Raw genomic sequence first — 16,384 nt, forward strand, 5'->3', positions numbered from 1 at the left:
TATGTACTTAGCGGGGCCGTGGTCCTCCTAGGAATAATGTCCTCATTACGACGCCTCTGTTTGCTCCGTAAATGAGCTGTCAAAATGGCTACTGTGAAGTTATGGACGGGGCTAAATATAAAGGTGAGGGAAATGGAATTTAACCGTTTTTTAATAGTGATTTCACCATCATACAGTTGAGATTTCTTCATCGTGTGTTGCGCTTTTATGGGTGAGTAGCACAAAGCGAAGCACATGGCTAAAGTTAGCAAAACAAGGTGAAACTCAAGTTAGGCTTGGATGTAAATGCGACCCGGAACCTAAACGATAAATTCCTCTATAAAGGACTTTATCATGTTCTCAATTTAGCGGGCTGAAAAAGAACAATAAACCTAGAGTTATGGTTATAAGTACGGTTTGTTTGCCCTTGATTATCACACCCCTTCGATAGCTCAGTTGGTAGAGCGGAGGACTGTAGGTGGCTCAACAGTGATCCTTAGGTCGCTGGTTCGATTCCGGCTCGAAGGAGGTTATCTTTTTTTTAAAGGAATCGCATATATGTATAGGTTTAATCAACTGCAAATTCTACACCACACACAATATGCCGTCCAATAATTTCATAAAGGTCCATTCATTCCAAAAACTAATTTTGTCAGTTGCTCCAAACATTGGGCCCATGAAGATACAGCAAGCGTGCTGCTATAGAGCATTTGCATCAATGAAACATTTTCTATTTTTAAAGTTTGCAATAGAGAATTTGCATTCATGAAACATTTTGTTTTATTTTTTAAAGTTAGAAATTAAATTAGGCTGTACCAGAAAAAGTTCAGGATTAAATATTTGTTTATATTGGTTTGGAACATTATATTATTATTGGTAGTAGTAGTAGTAGTGGTAGTAGTAGTAGTAGTAGCAGTAGTAGTAGTAGTTTTGTCACAGTTAGACAGTTAAAATTTTGCATGATGATACTCAATATGACGCAAAAATCCACAATACGATAGTCCGTGTGTGTGTGTGTGTGTGTGTGTGTGTGTGTGTGTGTGTGTGTGTGTGTGTGTGTGTGTGTGTGTGTGTGTGTGTGTGTGCGTGTGTGGCAACAGCCTATATGCTGCAGGAATGACTGTAAGAGCACAGTGTTCACTGGGAGAGCTCTTTGGATGCAGCTTCGGTAACAGCCAGCATGAGTTCAGTCTTCTGCCGGCCCTTTCTTCTAGTCTGGTGTTTGGGTCTGCTGACATCAGAAAGCTCCAGTACAAAGGCAGCAGAACAACATGGTAGCCAGTCCAAAGGTGAGCACAGATCTAGATCCTGAGAATGTTGGCTACCATTGTCAAGTCAAGACCTGCTCTGTATGTAAAACGAGATACCTTTGTTTATGATGTGGTAATTTAAGAAGGAAATGTATTCATTTACATTTGGGCTAAATGCCCTCGTGCTTCCTGACATGAGTCAGAACCATAAAGTCTGAAAGACGAATGGCAGATGCATCCCAATGAGTGAATAAGTGAATTTAGAATATGCAGCAGGCAAAAGGCTTGTCACTCTTTCACAATGTTTGCTTTTACTTTGCATTGACTGCTACTGTCAGTAGGGACATGCTAACACCCACACAGGTTTGAAACTCTGCTCAACATCTTTTCAAGATTTTAAAACTCATTCTAAATCATAAAATGTTGGTAAATGCATCTAAAACAATGCCAAACAATATGAAACAGTAACAGATCAGAAGAGAAGAAAGAATTCCCCTTCATTTGTTGAATAAAAAAATGATTTGACATAAATTAATAATTCATGTATTATTTGAAATATCATGTATTAAGCGTAAGTGTATGTACGTGTGAACTATCAATCAAGGATCGTTTCAGTACAAACTCAAATATGGACTAAAAGTCTTTTTCTGAATCCAGGAGCAGGAGATGCTCGTGCGTTTACTGCCTCTTACAATCCAATATGGTATCCACAGCTTTGTCTTTCTTCCTCTCTCTTCAGCACCTACTGACGCGCGCCTGGTGGGTGGAGGCGGCCACTGCGCTGGCTGGCTGGAGGTGAAGCACCAAGGAGCATGGAGAACTATGGTTATTGCTGAGGCTTCTTACCAGACTAAGGTTGGGCATGCAAAAGTGGCCTGCAGGCAGATGGGTTGTGGCTCTGTAGTCTCCATAAAACATCAGCGCTACGGCGGCACTCGCCAACGCCCAGCATGGGAGGTTAATTTAACATGCCACGGCACTGAGGCGAAGTTGAAAGAGTGCAAAAGCAACGGGTCAAGCAGGAGAGTGCAGGGGAGAAATACGACGTCCTCCAGCCTGGAGGTGATCTGCTCAGGTAGCATCCTTCACAGTCCATGAACACAACACAACCACTGTTCCTCCTTTAAACCACATGATGGAGGGTCAAAGCTCATGTGTATTTCAAGGGGCCTGCAAACATGTAGGAAAACCATTATTTAAGCTGCACTTTCATCTCTCTGTCTTTGTTTTCAGAGTCTGTGAGGCTCACAGGCACAGATGAACTTTGTTCGGGCAGCGTGGAGGTGAAGTCCGATCAGGGTTGGACTGTCGTGTGTGAGGAGGGATTTGACTCTGAAGCTGAAAAGGTGGTCTGCAAGGAGCTTGGCTGTGGGACCCCAGGACGTTTTAAGGGCTCGTTTGGAGGAAAAGGAGGAGGAGGACGGGTTTCATCCACGCAGTTCCAGTGTAAAGGCAACGAGTCTCGTCTGCAGGACTGTGCCAGCTCAACCAACCACAGCTGCAGACCAGCTCCGGGACTTGCATGCACCAGTACTGTACACACGTCTAATGTTTCCAACATGAGCTGATTCCTATCATGTAACACACACCCAGAGCCGCATGCCAACCCCTGTGAAATGTGGATGTTGTTTGTCATCTCTAGTGCCAGACATGCAGATAGAGACATTTCTCTGCTCTCTATGTACATGAGGGAGCTCCAGACCCCAACAGAGAGCTGGAATGAACAGTAGCAGCGGAGCTGGAGAGGGGAAAAAAAGTCATCGGATAGTCTTTTCTCCAAAATGGCCTTGATGGCCAGGGTTGTGTTTAACCTTTGCTGTAAAAACTGTGAATTACAAGGTCTGTGTCAAGAGTCAGATACAGACCCAGAACTACTTCAACTGTCTCAGCCTCCCATTCTTTCTTGCTCTCTCTCCGGTTCAAACTGATCAGTATCAGGCTGTTTAGAAGCGTCAGACACTCTTCTAGTCGTCAATAAATGTTTGGTTTTGTTGGCTGAGGTTAAGAGGTGCATATTAAATCACTACACCCATCAGGGAAGTAGTTCTGGGTATGTATGGGACAGTAGAATAACAAGATCTCACAGTTGTCAAGCATGAGCCTAGTTCTGTCCAAGCAGACAAAGATTGCTGTGGGGGAAAAGTGAAAAACGTGCTGACTTTGGAGACAGCTTTCTTATTTACCCTATTACTAGAGTTCATTGAAGCAAAGCTAAGCTGATTAGCATTCTGGAGCTCCTTAATAAATGCGGAGAGGAGAGAGGGGTATCTCTCTACTTTTCTGGCTCTAAAAATGATGAACAATAAACATATTTCCCCAAAGATTATTATGTTCACTTAAATAATATTTAATTTACAATTAATGGAGCTCATTTAAATGCAGTAGCAAGGCTAGCAAGTGTTTGAATGTGAAGTTCACCACACAACTTTTTGGCCTCTTCAAAACTTTCAGCACTTGCGAAATAATTATTGAACCATTGGCAACAGTTACTGGTGGACTTGACAGCTCTTGACGTCTGTTTCAAGCAACCAACACAAGATGACAAAGAAAGTGTTTCAGGCGAATTCTCCTCTCCTTTTATGGTGCCTTAATCTCCAACTCTTAAAAATGCCCTGAAGACCCAAAACAGAGCAGAAAAATGTTCTTACAAAACCTGAATTGAATCTTTATGTCAGATCAAAGTGTGACACCCCGAAGATCAAAGCAAACATGTTGTAATATGTCAAAGGTGAGGCCCAAAATAATGCAGCTTTAAGAAAATGGTTTGTCAATTATTCATTCATGAAGTGACAGAGGATCGCATTTGCTGACGCTTTTCTGTCTTCAGGTCCGTATGATTTGAGGCTGGTGGGAGGGGAGAGCAGTTGCGACGGAACAGTTGAAGGGAAGCGTGATGGAGAGTGGAGACCCCTGGCAGATACCTGGAATTTCTGGGGACCACAACACACCGCGAAGCTTTGTCACCTCCTGGGCTGTGGGAGTGTCACTTCAGAAAGGATTAAATATCTGCCAAGACCAGAGAGTGCATGGACGCTGGATATTCAGTGTGACCGCGACCATTCCTCGATTTGTAAATCATGGGGCATGGGCAGCTCCAACAGGTTGATGGCTGTGACATGCTCAGGTAGTTCTCGACAATCCTGTTGTCAAAATCTGTTGTTCCACTTCCAATCATGTTGCAATAGTGAGGTTCTCTGCTAATTCTTTAATGAATATATCCCTGTCCTGTGTTTAAACACTTGCATCAGCGGACTTGGTGGTGGATTTCAAGGTGGTTGCAGTTAATAACCGGAGCACAGTGCAGACCCTCTGAGACGTGACTGCAGGTGATGTGACGTCCAACTGTCGTGCTCTATTCCAGAAAGCGTGCGGCTCCTAAGAGGAGACAACCGATGCACAGGCATCATGGAGGTGAAGTCTGGCACAACTTGGGCTCCAGTGTGTCAACGGTTCTTCACCCCAGAGGACGAAATCGTCACTTGCAGGGAACTGGGCTGTGGGTTTCCTCATGCAGCTCGTGGCAGGGATTCTCACAGCAAAACTGATTACTGGAGTCCAGTCTTTAAGTGCGAAGGCAACGAGAAGCGTCTGAAGGACTGCCCCTCACACACGTTCAACGCCACAGAAAACATCTGTTTCAAAGGACATATAACCTGTGGAGGTACTGTTCACTCACTGATTACATATTGGATGCTTTAGATGACACCTAATAATTTACATTGTGTTAATCCCCCCAGTCATAGTTATGTAAGAGTCAGAAATCTCTCCTCTACATAAATTTACAGCTGAAGGATTTCAGAGAACATCAGGGGCCCTATGCCAGGGTGGCGCAGGCGCCATTGATCGTTTTAACCTGCCGCAAATTATGTTTTCACGCCAAGCGCTCCCGCCCTTTAATTAGTGAGGAACTTGTGCTCTGTCTGCACCAGCAGGTGCTTACGTATGATAACGAGGCTGGTTTAGCGCAACCACGATGCATTGCTGTTTTGAGACACCAAAAACGGCTGAATGAGGCTAAACATGCCCTGAACACACAGCGCACACAAAGCGCTACCCACCAGGCACCATAGATTGCTTGTAAAGGGCCCCCAATGTTATCTTGCATACGGGACTTTTGCTGACATCACGTGAAATGTAATTTGCTTTCTTCAGGTATGAAGCTAATATTCATGCAGCTTGGCTAACTTCCAAAAAGCCTCGAGTCACCAACTTTTTGTATTCGCAGGTCTTCCAAAGAAACCTGATGCTGAGGTTCACAGCCCAAACTACCCCTGGGACAATCCTCCGCTGTTTAAGGGCCATCGCTTCTTGATTTCCTGCCACAGCGATTTACCTTATAAAATACTCTCCTTCCGCCTAAGAACTGGCGTTGACAGTGAACAGCCCACAGAGTGGACCCAGGCAGTCTCTGGAAACCACGCCAGCTTTTTCTTCCCTGCTACACCAGATGGAGGCCAGGGGGTCTACTACTGTGATTACAGCCCTCATTTCACTTCAGACATTTTCTCTGAACCAAAGATTTTTTCTCTCTTTTTTAAAGGTAAGTCAGCCAGTGATGTCCAAGTTACAGTTGCCTTAGTATGTAATGCAAAATACCAGTGCAGCACTTCCTGGTTTGGCTGGACGCTTGTAGGACTCAAGGTGGACCCACGCTCTGGCTCGCCATTTGGGATTTCTTTTCATTTCAGATCCCGATTACGTGAGGTTGCAGGATGGAGGCCACCGTTGTGCTGGTTGGCTGGAGCTGGAGCATGAAGAGGAGTGGAGACCAGTGACCTCCCGGAAGTCCTGGGGTCTGAAGGAGGCCGCGGTGGTGTGCAGACAGCTCAAATGTGGCTCGGCTCTTTCAACCAGCAAAGTAGACAAACCCACTGAAGGTGTGCCTGCGTGGCGTTTTTTCTCTAATTGCGACGGCTCTGAGCTGGCTCTGATGGACTGTGGGACAGTAAAGAATTGGCCTCCCTCCTCTACTATTGAAGTGGTCTGCTCAGGTGAGGAAAATGGTGCTCTGATGATAATTTCAGCTTTAGACAATTAACTTTCCCCCTGCACATCTATGATGCTGTAAGAAGCCAGAGAGAGACAGACAGTGTGCAGGAGAGCACAAGAGCTGATTCCACTTCTACTTCATCACCTAATTTTAGTCAGAAAACTGCTTTAGGTCAAAAACCTCCTGATTTGCCCATTGGCTTAGCTTCGCTTAGGGCCGGCCCCAATTTTCCCATCTGTGGTTAAATCAACTCAAAATTCAGGGTTAGACTCAGAGTTTGTTGAACCTCCTGTGTGTTCCCAGTGGTAGTGTGTGGTGTTTGCTTGTGTGTGTTGGAAGGTGCGCAGGTATCAAAGGAGTTAGTCAGCTCTGTCTTTGTCCGCAGACGTCCTGTCTCAGCCAAATATAACACTGCATTCTTCATGCACTGATGAAAAGCAGCGGGAAGCCTTGCTTTTCAGGGGCTACAGCTTCAGGATCAACTGCTCCGTGGAGCCGCAATTCCCCGGAGGTCACTTCAGCCTGATGATCAACCAAACCCTCATCCAGACCCTGCCAGCTGTCAATCACTCTGCCCCCTTCATGTTTACTGCTGCAAGTGTGGCCCACACAGGGAACTACAGCTGTGTTTATCACAACTTTGTTTTCAATCAAAACTTGTCCTCCCCTGAGAGCGAGAGCTTCTCCCTCACCATTGAAGGTAGGATACCTTCTCACCTGTAAAATGGATTATTGGAACAGCTTCTTGTTCAATGTGATGACTTATAAAATCTTGTCCTGCTAAACCCTCAGTTGGCTATGATGACATGTGGTTGAGCGATGAAGTGATCAGAGAGGATGAGAGTTACGCCTGTCGTGGGAAGCTGATGGTGGCCAAACCGGGACATGGCACGTTCCTGCTGAGCGCGGATTCCAAAGTCTGGGACATGAGGCATGCTGGCGTGGTGTGCAGACAGCTGGGTTGTGGTGCTGCAGTCTCCACTGCAGCTGTCAACATTTCCAGAGAGAACACTATGTGGCATTTCTTCTCCGACTGTGATGGATCTGAGTCTGCACTCTTGGACTGTGGAGCTTTAGAGACCTGGTACTCCTCGTCAGCTGTTGAGGTGGTCTGCACAGGTAAGACAAGAAACAAGGTAACTCTTGCGACTCTCTGTGGCCTGTCCAGAGCTTGACAGAAGACAAATCCAGTACTAAATAGACATTGTCTTCATGGAAGTAATCACCAGGCAAACTGTCCGTGATTTTGATTATAAGTTTAATGAATTTTTTTTTTAAAAAGAAGTTATATAGGGAAATATTAACCTTGACTTTTTTGAAGAACCATGTGAAGTGAGAAAGTGACTGGGAGTCAAAGCTCATGAAAGTATTTGTGTCCCTTCAGGCCAGCATGGGGCAGCAGGACAGACATGAGGATGTCATGAGCCAAGCAGACACACCTTCAATTCCATTTTACACTCTTAGGATAAGAGTGGTACCCCACCCCACCCAACAAGAAAATATTTGTCTTAAGTCTCCTTGTCAACAGTAAAGCTTCTCCGTGTTTCTGCACCCCTTTGAACAAGTGGGGTTATCAGAGTAGACCTGCGCAGACACGCCGGTAGTCTGAGTAAAAGAAGGCTGGAGTGTATCAGTGTATCAGAGTCACGATAAATAAATGCTACATGCAGAACTTTGAGCATCATTGAAACGTGGGTGGAGCTCCGTTACCCAGCAGCCCCGGCTGGCCACCAATATTACCAAGTACCACGACGACCAACTCAATACCAGGGCGTCTTAACAGGTTGGTCTGAGGCAAAGTGGTTACAATTAGTTGTTTTTTTTGACTGTGGAACTTGGTAAGTTAAAACAATCTCACAGTTTCATTTGAAGTCTACGCAGTTTTTAAACCCGGACAAGGAACAGGACAGGACAAGGCAACAAAGGAACAGTCAGTAGATTTATATAATAGAAATACTTTTTAATTTGAAGGTTCATCATAGGCATACTCGTAAACAAGATATTTAGAAATGCAGAATTCATTTTTTATCATTCAAACTCCTCACCTGTCTCGTTCACTCAATCTTTCGCGCACACACACACACACACACACACACCAGACACTAAAAACAAAACAAAAAAACAAGTGACTAGACATTCTGCTGGATTAAAATGACCCTCCATTGACTTGTCTCAAGACCGACCACACACACACACACACACACACACACACACACACTTCTGACACACAAAAGAAAGGTCTGCATCGAGTGGGGAGTGGGTGTGATGATGTCTGGAGCAACTTCTACCTGGACAAGGCAGAGATCCTGAGGAAGATGAAGACACTGTTAGTGCTGGTTTGTGTTCAGGCAGGCTGCCGTCACACCTCCAGTGTGAACAGACACTTAACATTAATGCTCACAACAGCCGACGCTAAGGAGGACTCAGCTGTCTCTCTGTGTGCGCTGTAAGCTCCCTTTTACGGGGAGTGTTGCTGTAACTCACTGTAGCTTGTCCTGTAACTGCTCCAGCCTCTGTTGGTCAACGTAGCGAGAGAAGAGGGACAGCAGGTTGGGAGGGGTGAAGAGGGGAGGGGAGAGAGACGAGGAAGGTACGCCGAGCAACTCCCTCGTCACAGAAAACACCAACTCAGTCCTGGACAACGAAGAGAAAATGACATCACTGTGTGGAAAGACGAGGGCAGAGTGAAGGTGCGGCGGACGTCACTGATGCTCACCATCGATTGTCATCCATGAGTTGACAGTTGGGGTCGGAACTTTGCATCTTCTCTCCTTCACTCAAGATTAGATACAGCAGCGTCACACCGAACTGAACAGACACACACATGCAGCACTCATCTAGCAGGCCTGGACTCATACCATCGTTTAGAGTCAGGATTCTGTGCAGCAGAAAATTCAACATTCATTCTCTTTTAGCTTGTATTTCTTCAGTCCCACTTGTGTAGGCTCGTGTACAATCTTTGAATGTTTCGCTGTTCTGCTGCCAGCTCTGTGCTTTTACTTGTTTTTTATTCTACTATGTGTTGTATTACTTGTGTTTTAATTGTTGTACGGCGACCTTGAGTGCCTTGAAAGGCGCCTTATAAATAAAATGCATTATTATTATTAAAGCTCATATTCAAGAATTTTCTTTCATGCAGGTTTACTGGGAGCAGTTTTCTCCATGGCAATCTCAACTTACTGCTCTTTAACACTTTACTTAATACACTGCGTCAATGGCAGTTGGTGTTCATTAATGATTTATTATTCAAAGCAACTCATGAAAAAGGCAAAATTCATCTCAGGCTCTGAAATGAAAGAGACTGTGTGTGTGTGTGTGTGTGTGTGTGTGTGTGTGTGTGTGTGTGTGTACCTTGTTGTGCAGTACTGAGGCCAGCTGGCCCTCAGTGCCCTGAAGCTCCTGGAGCAGGTCTGTCAGGGCTGAGCTGGACAAGGACTGGATCACTGCAGAAACTGGCTCCACTAACCAGCACAGCACCTGAAGAGGGGGGAAAGGAGAAAGCACACAGGGTGAACATGGTGTCAAGCTCCTCCAGTCTGGTGTTCTAATGACGTTGTGCTGTGCCGTGGTTACCTGGTCCTGCTTATCCTTCTTGGCTAGGGTGGGGAGGTTGCGGGCAATCGCCATAACAACGGCGGCAGCCTGGGGTGAAGGCAGGAAGGGGAGGAGCCTGGAGATGAGCCGTTTGCCCTTCCTCACTGACATGATCATCACACACTGTTCATCACTCACTCTTATCAGAGAGGGGAGAGAGTGACAGTGAGCACAGGTAGAGTTTACCTGGGTAGGACTACCATCAAAGGGTGCTACTCCCATTTTTTCCTCCCTCCCTCTCACCATCATTCCCTCCTACCTGTCATCCCACTCCTTCTCCAGCAGAGAGTTGCACAATTGCATGGTGTTGGTCTTGTGCTGCTCCAGCAAAGCCTCCCTGTCCTCCTCAGGTGCGAGGACAAAACATTTCTCAAAGTCTTGAACCTCCAGCAGCAAACTGTACATCTGAAAGGGTCAAAGAGAGGATGCAGGAGTGCTTCCTGGTTCAACACATGGAAGGCTAGCTTCACTTTTAAATGGATACTTGGATCTGTGCCTTTACCTTTTCCACTGTGTAGAGAATCTGTCGCCTCTTATTCCAAACCTGCTTCTCTCTCTTCTCCTGGTGTTGCAGACATACAGAGGGTCAGGCAAACACAAGCACAGGACGCAGAGGGCCACTGACCAGAGAGGGGTGGCAGTGCAGTGTCTCTTTGAACAAACTGTAGCCTCACGTGTCCGTATGGAAGACGCCAGCTAAGGCTAAGTCAGCCTTGATATTATTGTGCTCCTTACTCATGATTCCCTAGTATGATGCATATGTGGCTTGGCAAAAGGTAGATATCAGCCCCAAATATGTCTGACGCTCACCTTCTCCTGATCCAGCCATTAGTGTCAGTAAGGTTCAGTGTCAGATATCAGCATCTTACTGGTGAATCCCTTGTACCAGTGAACACATGAAGGAAGAGTTGCTCTTTGGTAAGTCAGGGTGTCACTGAGGTTATTAGCATCCACCCTTTATCTCCACTTTATGCTAACTCGACAGGACACAGTCAGCAGACTGCCACAAGTATTCTGCCTCATCTTGTGTGTGTGAGGGAATTGACGGTGTAGAATTCTGGTGAACAACAACCACCTCAAATTGGAAACTTTACCGCTAGCTATCACACTTCATCGAGCAGTAGAGTGAAGAAGATGATGATGATGGCTGATGATGTGAGTGAGTGATGCATCTCCGTCCACACCACCGCAGCCAATTCTGCTGACTTTTATGGTCAAACTTTACTGAGTTTCGCTGTCAAGCAGCAAGAATCAGCAGCCCAGAGCACCGAGCTGAAGCACACCCTCACAGACTGAGCAGGTCTTCAGAAAGCTCTTTAAATCCTAGCGATTGTTCTGAGCAATCATGTATTTGTGAATGCAGCTAGAACAGCAGTACAGCCGTTGGCTTCAGGTCGCGTGATTGTGAAAGATGAGGCTTCAGCTAATAAGTGCTAGTCAGCATGTATATTTGTTCAGCTATTTCACTGTGAATCAAGTCGCGACAATCAGAGTAGAGCTGCGAGTACATGCACACACCTTTAACAAGTTAAAAAAAAACATACATATAAAAATACAAACGCACCTCGTCATCTGTGCGTGTCGTCACCACAGCGTCAATCATCTTTCGGGGGTTGTTGACGCTGGAGACGGTCAGCTTACCCAATGAACCTGCAAACTGAACTGTAGACAAACACAAGTCAAGATTGACCTCTCCAGTATGGTGCATGAACATGAGCGATGACACTCTGCTAGCTTTTACCTGGTCGGTAGGTGTGTTCAATCTTGGCCACCTGTGGAGTGATGAGTTTGGTGGTGTGCTCCTTCTTGCTGCTGTCCCTCTCCCTCTCCTGACGTTTCTCCATCTTTTCATAGTAGTTCTAAATGTGGCCAAAAACATCAACAGTGAACTGAATTCAGTGGTGGTTAAAGGTGCACTAAGCGTTGCTGACTGATGTCACCTCCGTTGACATTTCGTTGTAAATACCAAACAAAAACAGAGCAAGCTCACCCCTCCCCCCATGTTTCTGTAAATGTTCTGAACGCGCATCGACATGGAAAGTGGATCTGTGCTGCGCTAACGTTGCTAAGATGAGTGAGCAAACTCAAATGGTTCGGTCAGTAAATTTATATTCAAAGTACGATATTAGGTTATGAGCTGCAGCTGATCTACGTAAAATGATCTTGTAAGTTATGAGTTACCGCTGATATATTGAAAATTATTTATGAGCGTATGCGAAGGAGACACCTTCTCGCCAAATATTCATCTGAGCGGCTTTTCTTTGGTCATGCGTCGGCCACTTCCCAAAGTGTATGCTCTCTAGCAGCTTGTGACCATGCAACTCAGATCAACTCTGCTGATTCCCCAATGTAGGCACGCCCACTAAACCCACATCCCCAACCATCTTGTCGGTGATTGTTGGCCTTTGAATTACAAAAATAATTCACGTGTATGCAACATTTGTTTTTGTTGTTGGAAAATCAATTTTTGAAATAATTCAGACTCTGAGGGAAAAAAAGGAATCGTGAGTTGATTTTCTTGACCACCCCTACATCTATATCTTAACTGACTAAGAGGTGTGCTGGGTCAGTAGTAGTATAACCTAACCTAACACCCTGACCGACATCGACGACATGTATTGTAATGCTGACCAGTAGGACCCTGATGGTCCTTGGTGGTCATGATACACTCTCTTTCTCACTCTCACACACACGCACACACACACACACACACACACACGGTGATGAGGAGGACTACAAGACAACCCACCTGGTAATAGTAGTCATCCAGGTAAGGGTCAGTACTCTGCAGCTGCATCATCTGGATCTTGGTGACCCATTCCTTCTCTTTCTGAGTCATCAGGTTGCTGTAAGGGTCCCTGCTGCGCCGGTCCCCTACAATCCTGCTACGGTCCCTACAAGGGGGGGAAGAGACTGAGTGAGGACAACTTCATTGAAAATGGTGTTTCTGGAAGTGCAGCAATGTCTATGGTTGGAAAATTAATGCATTCCAACCAAAAGAGGGACAGGTTATCTACCCCCAAACTTCTGACAGTCCGGCCAAATATCGTCTTTTTTAAATGCATGAAACTTAGAGTTTTGTTGTTTTTTCTTTTCTTCTGAAGACATAGTTTTGGGGCTCTCTTGGCCATTGGCAAGGAGGCTATCAGTGAGGAACAAAAACAAACTTGAGACCCCCATCAATCCAAAGACAGTTTGGCAGGTTGGCTCAGGTAAAATGTTTAATGAGAAAACTATTTTATCATATATAAGCATGTTAAAACTCTTATAGACTTCTTGTAAATTCAGGTGATTTGATTGACGGCCAGGGTTTCCATTGTTCATCAAATCAATTTCCAAGTGTTTGTGACGTTGTTACCTCTGTCATCATTTTAGTTGTAGCGTGAACGCCACCATCTACTTGAATTATGCTGCATGGACTGTATTTACATGGTGTTCAAAACCACTTTCAAGATGTCCATTTACACAAAGATTTGTGCAGCTACTCGTATCAGGACATTCCATAGACTTCTGTTTATATGGACAGCCAGTTCTCACCTTAACCCCAATCTTAAACAAGTACATCAAAAATCACCGGAATGAGGGGTCCTGTTTAAGGTGAGATTTTATACCAGTATCCCTCTCTTCATACACACACACACAAACACACACTCTTACCCGCCTCTACTTTGCATGCGCTGGGTGAGCATGCGACGATGTTGGGGGTGGAGGTGGGTAGTGTTGTGCCGGATGGGTGGCGTGTGATTTGGGGGGCCATGAGGTGGTGGCGGGCCCATTCTGTGACCATGCGGAGGATGTGGGCCTCCAAAGAACGGCCTAAAACCACCACCACTTGGTAACAAAGGAGGCGCTGGACCACCGCGGGGAACACCTGCCACCTAGAGGGAGAAAGGCAGACAAACAAGAAGTGGGTTTAAGACAATGGCTCAGGTGATCTTAAAGTAAGCTACTTAAATACTGCTGCTGCTCTGCTTCCACCAACACCAGCACATCAGTACTTCCACAGTGGGTTCACCAGGTTGGCCTAATGTCACCAGTCGGAACAAGACTAGACCAACTAGCACGCTTATAAATACACTGAGCTTTGTTGTATTTTTAGAAGGTCGGGTGTTCTCTTTGGTTTTATTCTAGATGCTCGGCTGGCTGATCATGTGGAGGAGAGGAAGTAAAATTGACAGCAATCACTGGAACAAGGCTAAGACAGCAAATGGCTTTCCATTTCCATCCCACCATAACCACAGGAACAGAAAACACGGGCATCTTCCTAAAGTATTATTCCATATTGCTTTTTTGTCTGCTACGTCACCCATATATGTCTTCCCCATATTCAGTCTGTCAACAATTATTTCAGTCGTCTGTATCCTTTAGTTCTCCAACAACCACATTTCTGAGGCATCCTCCCCATAAGCACTCTCCTCAACTTAAAACCCGGTGTTTATGTGCACCTCAGTGTAACTTACCTGAGAATTGAGTAGGTGGGCCCGCTGAATCTGAGAGAGAACTGGACCAACTCTGGGAGGGAACGGACCACGACACAGTGGCGAGTTCTGAACAAGAATAGCAGATTGGAAAATTCAAATCCCCAAAAGAAAGAAAAGGTACAATTCCCTATTATTACTAGTTTAAAAGAATATTTTGCTATTTGAAAAATGAAAGTATTTCCATTACTGTTATTAATGTTCAAGAGAAGATTAATATTACTTATGTATGTACGGTAAATATGAAGCTACCACCAACAGCTGGCTAAATTCACTTTGCAAAAGGAGGGGGAAAAAAAACCCATCAATGATAGCCTAATAAAAGAGAACAGGCCAATCCTACAGAAGTCAAAAAGATAGCTAGCAACGGGTTTACAAGTACAAAGCTGTTCTTTCAAGTGAAGTAACATGCAATGTAATTTATTGTTAAGTGCAATTAAACACCCCCTGAATGTTCCCTGAAGTATGTGCACAACTGAAGGACTAACGGGGAGGACGGAGAGGAGGGAAAACTCACAGCTATGTTGAGGAGCGTGTTTGGAGACAGACGCTCGGGGAAAGGTGGAGGGTATCTGTGCTGTACCGGGGCTCTCACATGAACCGCTGTGGGATGGTGGATCTACACAAACAAACGCACAAACACACACACACAAAGACGAGAACAGGGTTAAAGGAGATTCGAGCTACATCAAACAGATTCACCATATGGTGCAGCCACTCGGGATGGTTCTGATCATTGATGAAATCTGATCAACCTTTAGTTCATATCAGTGAGGTTGTGTGGTGCAGTGCGTGTCTTGAAGAAATACAATCACTTTCACAATGCTGCAGAAAGTATCAGGGGGACGGCGAGGACTGATTATGAATCATCAGTTGGCACAGCCCACACATGAACAGAGATTCTTCAGTTTGAGCTCTGTTGGTGTACTGCGACTGCTGTTTATGTATATATTTAATTATGGTTTAGACAAAAATATGTGTTACAATCTTCAATCCATAGAAATTTCATCTGAATAAAGCCTATAATTTGCTGAGCTGATGTTAGGGTTTTGTGGTCGTAGACTGCAAGCGCTGACAACTCATCATCTCGCGTCTCTGACATCTTGTGTTTCTCATGACGAAGACATTCAAGCCAGCAGCAAAGCCTCCCTTGATTCACCCGTGTGAGGCTGATCTCAGCAGCAGACAATTAGTGATGACTGCTCGGTGGCAGGTTTTCTGCCAGGCTTTTTAAATATACACAGGGTCAAATCAAAGATTGAGTCAGGACATTTCTTCAAATGCTCATCTCTAATGGCAACTACAACAACTAAACCAGACACACTGACTCATCATGATGGGAACAACTGACAAGACCAACTTTAATATACATGTTACACATAGACCTTTATGACTCATGACAAAAGAACAACTAAACGTTGCTCCAGTAGAGCTCTTACGTCTTAAGTCTGACATTGAATGCTCAAAGTGTGTTGATGGAGTCAACATACATTTGATCCTGAGACAGAACAGTTGTCTTATATTCACCTGATGATTCAGGATGTGGCTCATTGGTTGTTTGGGTGGGGTTCCGATGGGCACTGCCCTTACCGGAGGAGAACCAATCACAGGGGAGGAAGAGCGAGGAGGTGGAACCCTCTCAGACAAATCCCGTCCTTCTTCATTCCTACCCTGAGGTGGTCGTTTGGGAAGGCCCACCTCTTTTATTATGGACATCAGTGGACTGTCCTGAGGAGAGAGAGAGACAATGACAGAACAATGACAAACAGGATTTAACGCAAGAAAAATTTGTGTCAACACTGTTCATTGTCCATGACACACGATTGGTCAGTGGGCAGCGCTTATACAGGGTTTGACCTCCTGTCTTCCCTCTCAGCCTGCTCTGGAGCAGGTTGGATCTGCAGCACATGTAACAGTAGTACACAGTAGTGAAATATTCTGCTGGAAAGTGAACCATGCTCATCGTATAGAAAATTCCAAGTTCACCCTGAAGTACAACACATTGACCTCAGTCACATACAGCAAGTCGCTTTAAGAAAAAGAAAAGAACACACAATAATCTACTCTGTAAAATGACAACTGGTTATAACTGG

General features: G+C 45.1%; 2 protein-coding genes and 1 non-coding gene across 4 annotated transcripts in view; 2 read left to right on the plus strand and 1 right to left on the minus strand.

The window, feature by feature from the left end:
- LOC147256872 (scavenger receptor cysteine-rich type 1 protein M130-like) lies at positions 1-8,781 on the plus strand. Its single transcript, XM_086210525.1, has 11 exons — positions 1-123; positions 1,080-1,268; positions 1,969-2,304; positions 2,463-2,759; positions 4,057-4,353; positions 4,591-4,890; positions 5,455-5,769; positions 5,918-6,220; positions 6,605-6,919; positions 7,012-7,338; positions 7,604-8,781. Exons 2-11 carry the CDS (start codon positions 1,160-1,162, stop codon positions 7,630-7,632), a joined length of 2,628 nt encoding a protein of 875 aa, XP_086066651.1. The 5' UTR covers positions 1-123; positions 1,080-1,159; the 3' UTR covers positions 7,633-8,781.
- trnay-gua (transfer RNA tyrosine (anticodon GUA)) lies at positions 421-507 on the plus strand. Its single transcript is given in 2 exon segments — positions 421-457; positions 472-507. It is a non-coding gene; the product is annotated as a tRNA-Tyr (tRNA).
- The window catches only part of patl1 (PAT1 homolog 1, processing body mRNA decay factor), a 16,673-nt gene continuing 8,452 nt past the window's right edge, over positions 8,164-16,384 (minus strand). The window contains exons 7-20 of one of the 2 annotated variants that reach the window (XM_086210526.1): positions 15,819-16,019; positions 14,809-14,910; positions 14,274-14,360; positions 13,471-13,691; positions 12,563-12,707; positions 11,555-11,672; positions 11,378-11,475; positions 10,316-10,375; positions 10,073-10,218; positions 9,793-9,952; positions 9,571-9,696; positions 8,936-9,027; positions 8,704-8,853; positions 8,164-8,525 (exon numbers count right to left, since the gene is read on the minus strand). In XM_086210526.1, the coding sequence (XP_086066652.1) occupies positions 8,504-8,525; positions 8,704-8,853; positions 8,936-9,027; positions 9,571-9,696; positions 9,793-9,952; positions 10,073-10,218; positions 10,316-10,375; positions 11,378-11,475; positions 11,555-11,672; positions 12,563-12,707; positions 13,471-13,691; positions 14,274-14,360; positions 14,809-14,910; positions 15,819-16,019 (1,728 nt within the window). In that variant the 3' untranslated portion in view covers positions 8,164-8,503. The other variant, XM_086210527.1, reaches the window with a different exon arrangement.

The sequence above is a fragment of the Aulostomus chinensis genome, chromosome 8, assembly GCF_037954235.1.
Source record: "Aulostomus chinensis isolate RoL2024-O1b breed Wild chromosome 8, RoL_Achi_v1.0, whole genome shotgun sequence".
Taxonomy (NCBI): Eukaryota; Metazoa; Chordata; class Actinopteri; order Syngnathiformes; family Aulostomidae; genus Aulostomus; species Aulostomus chinensis.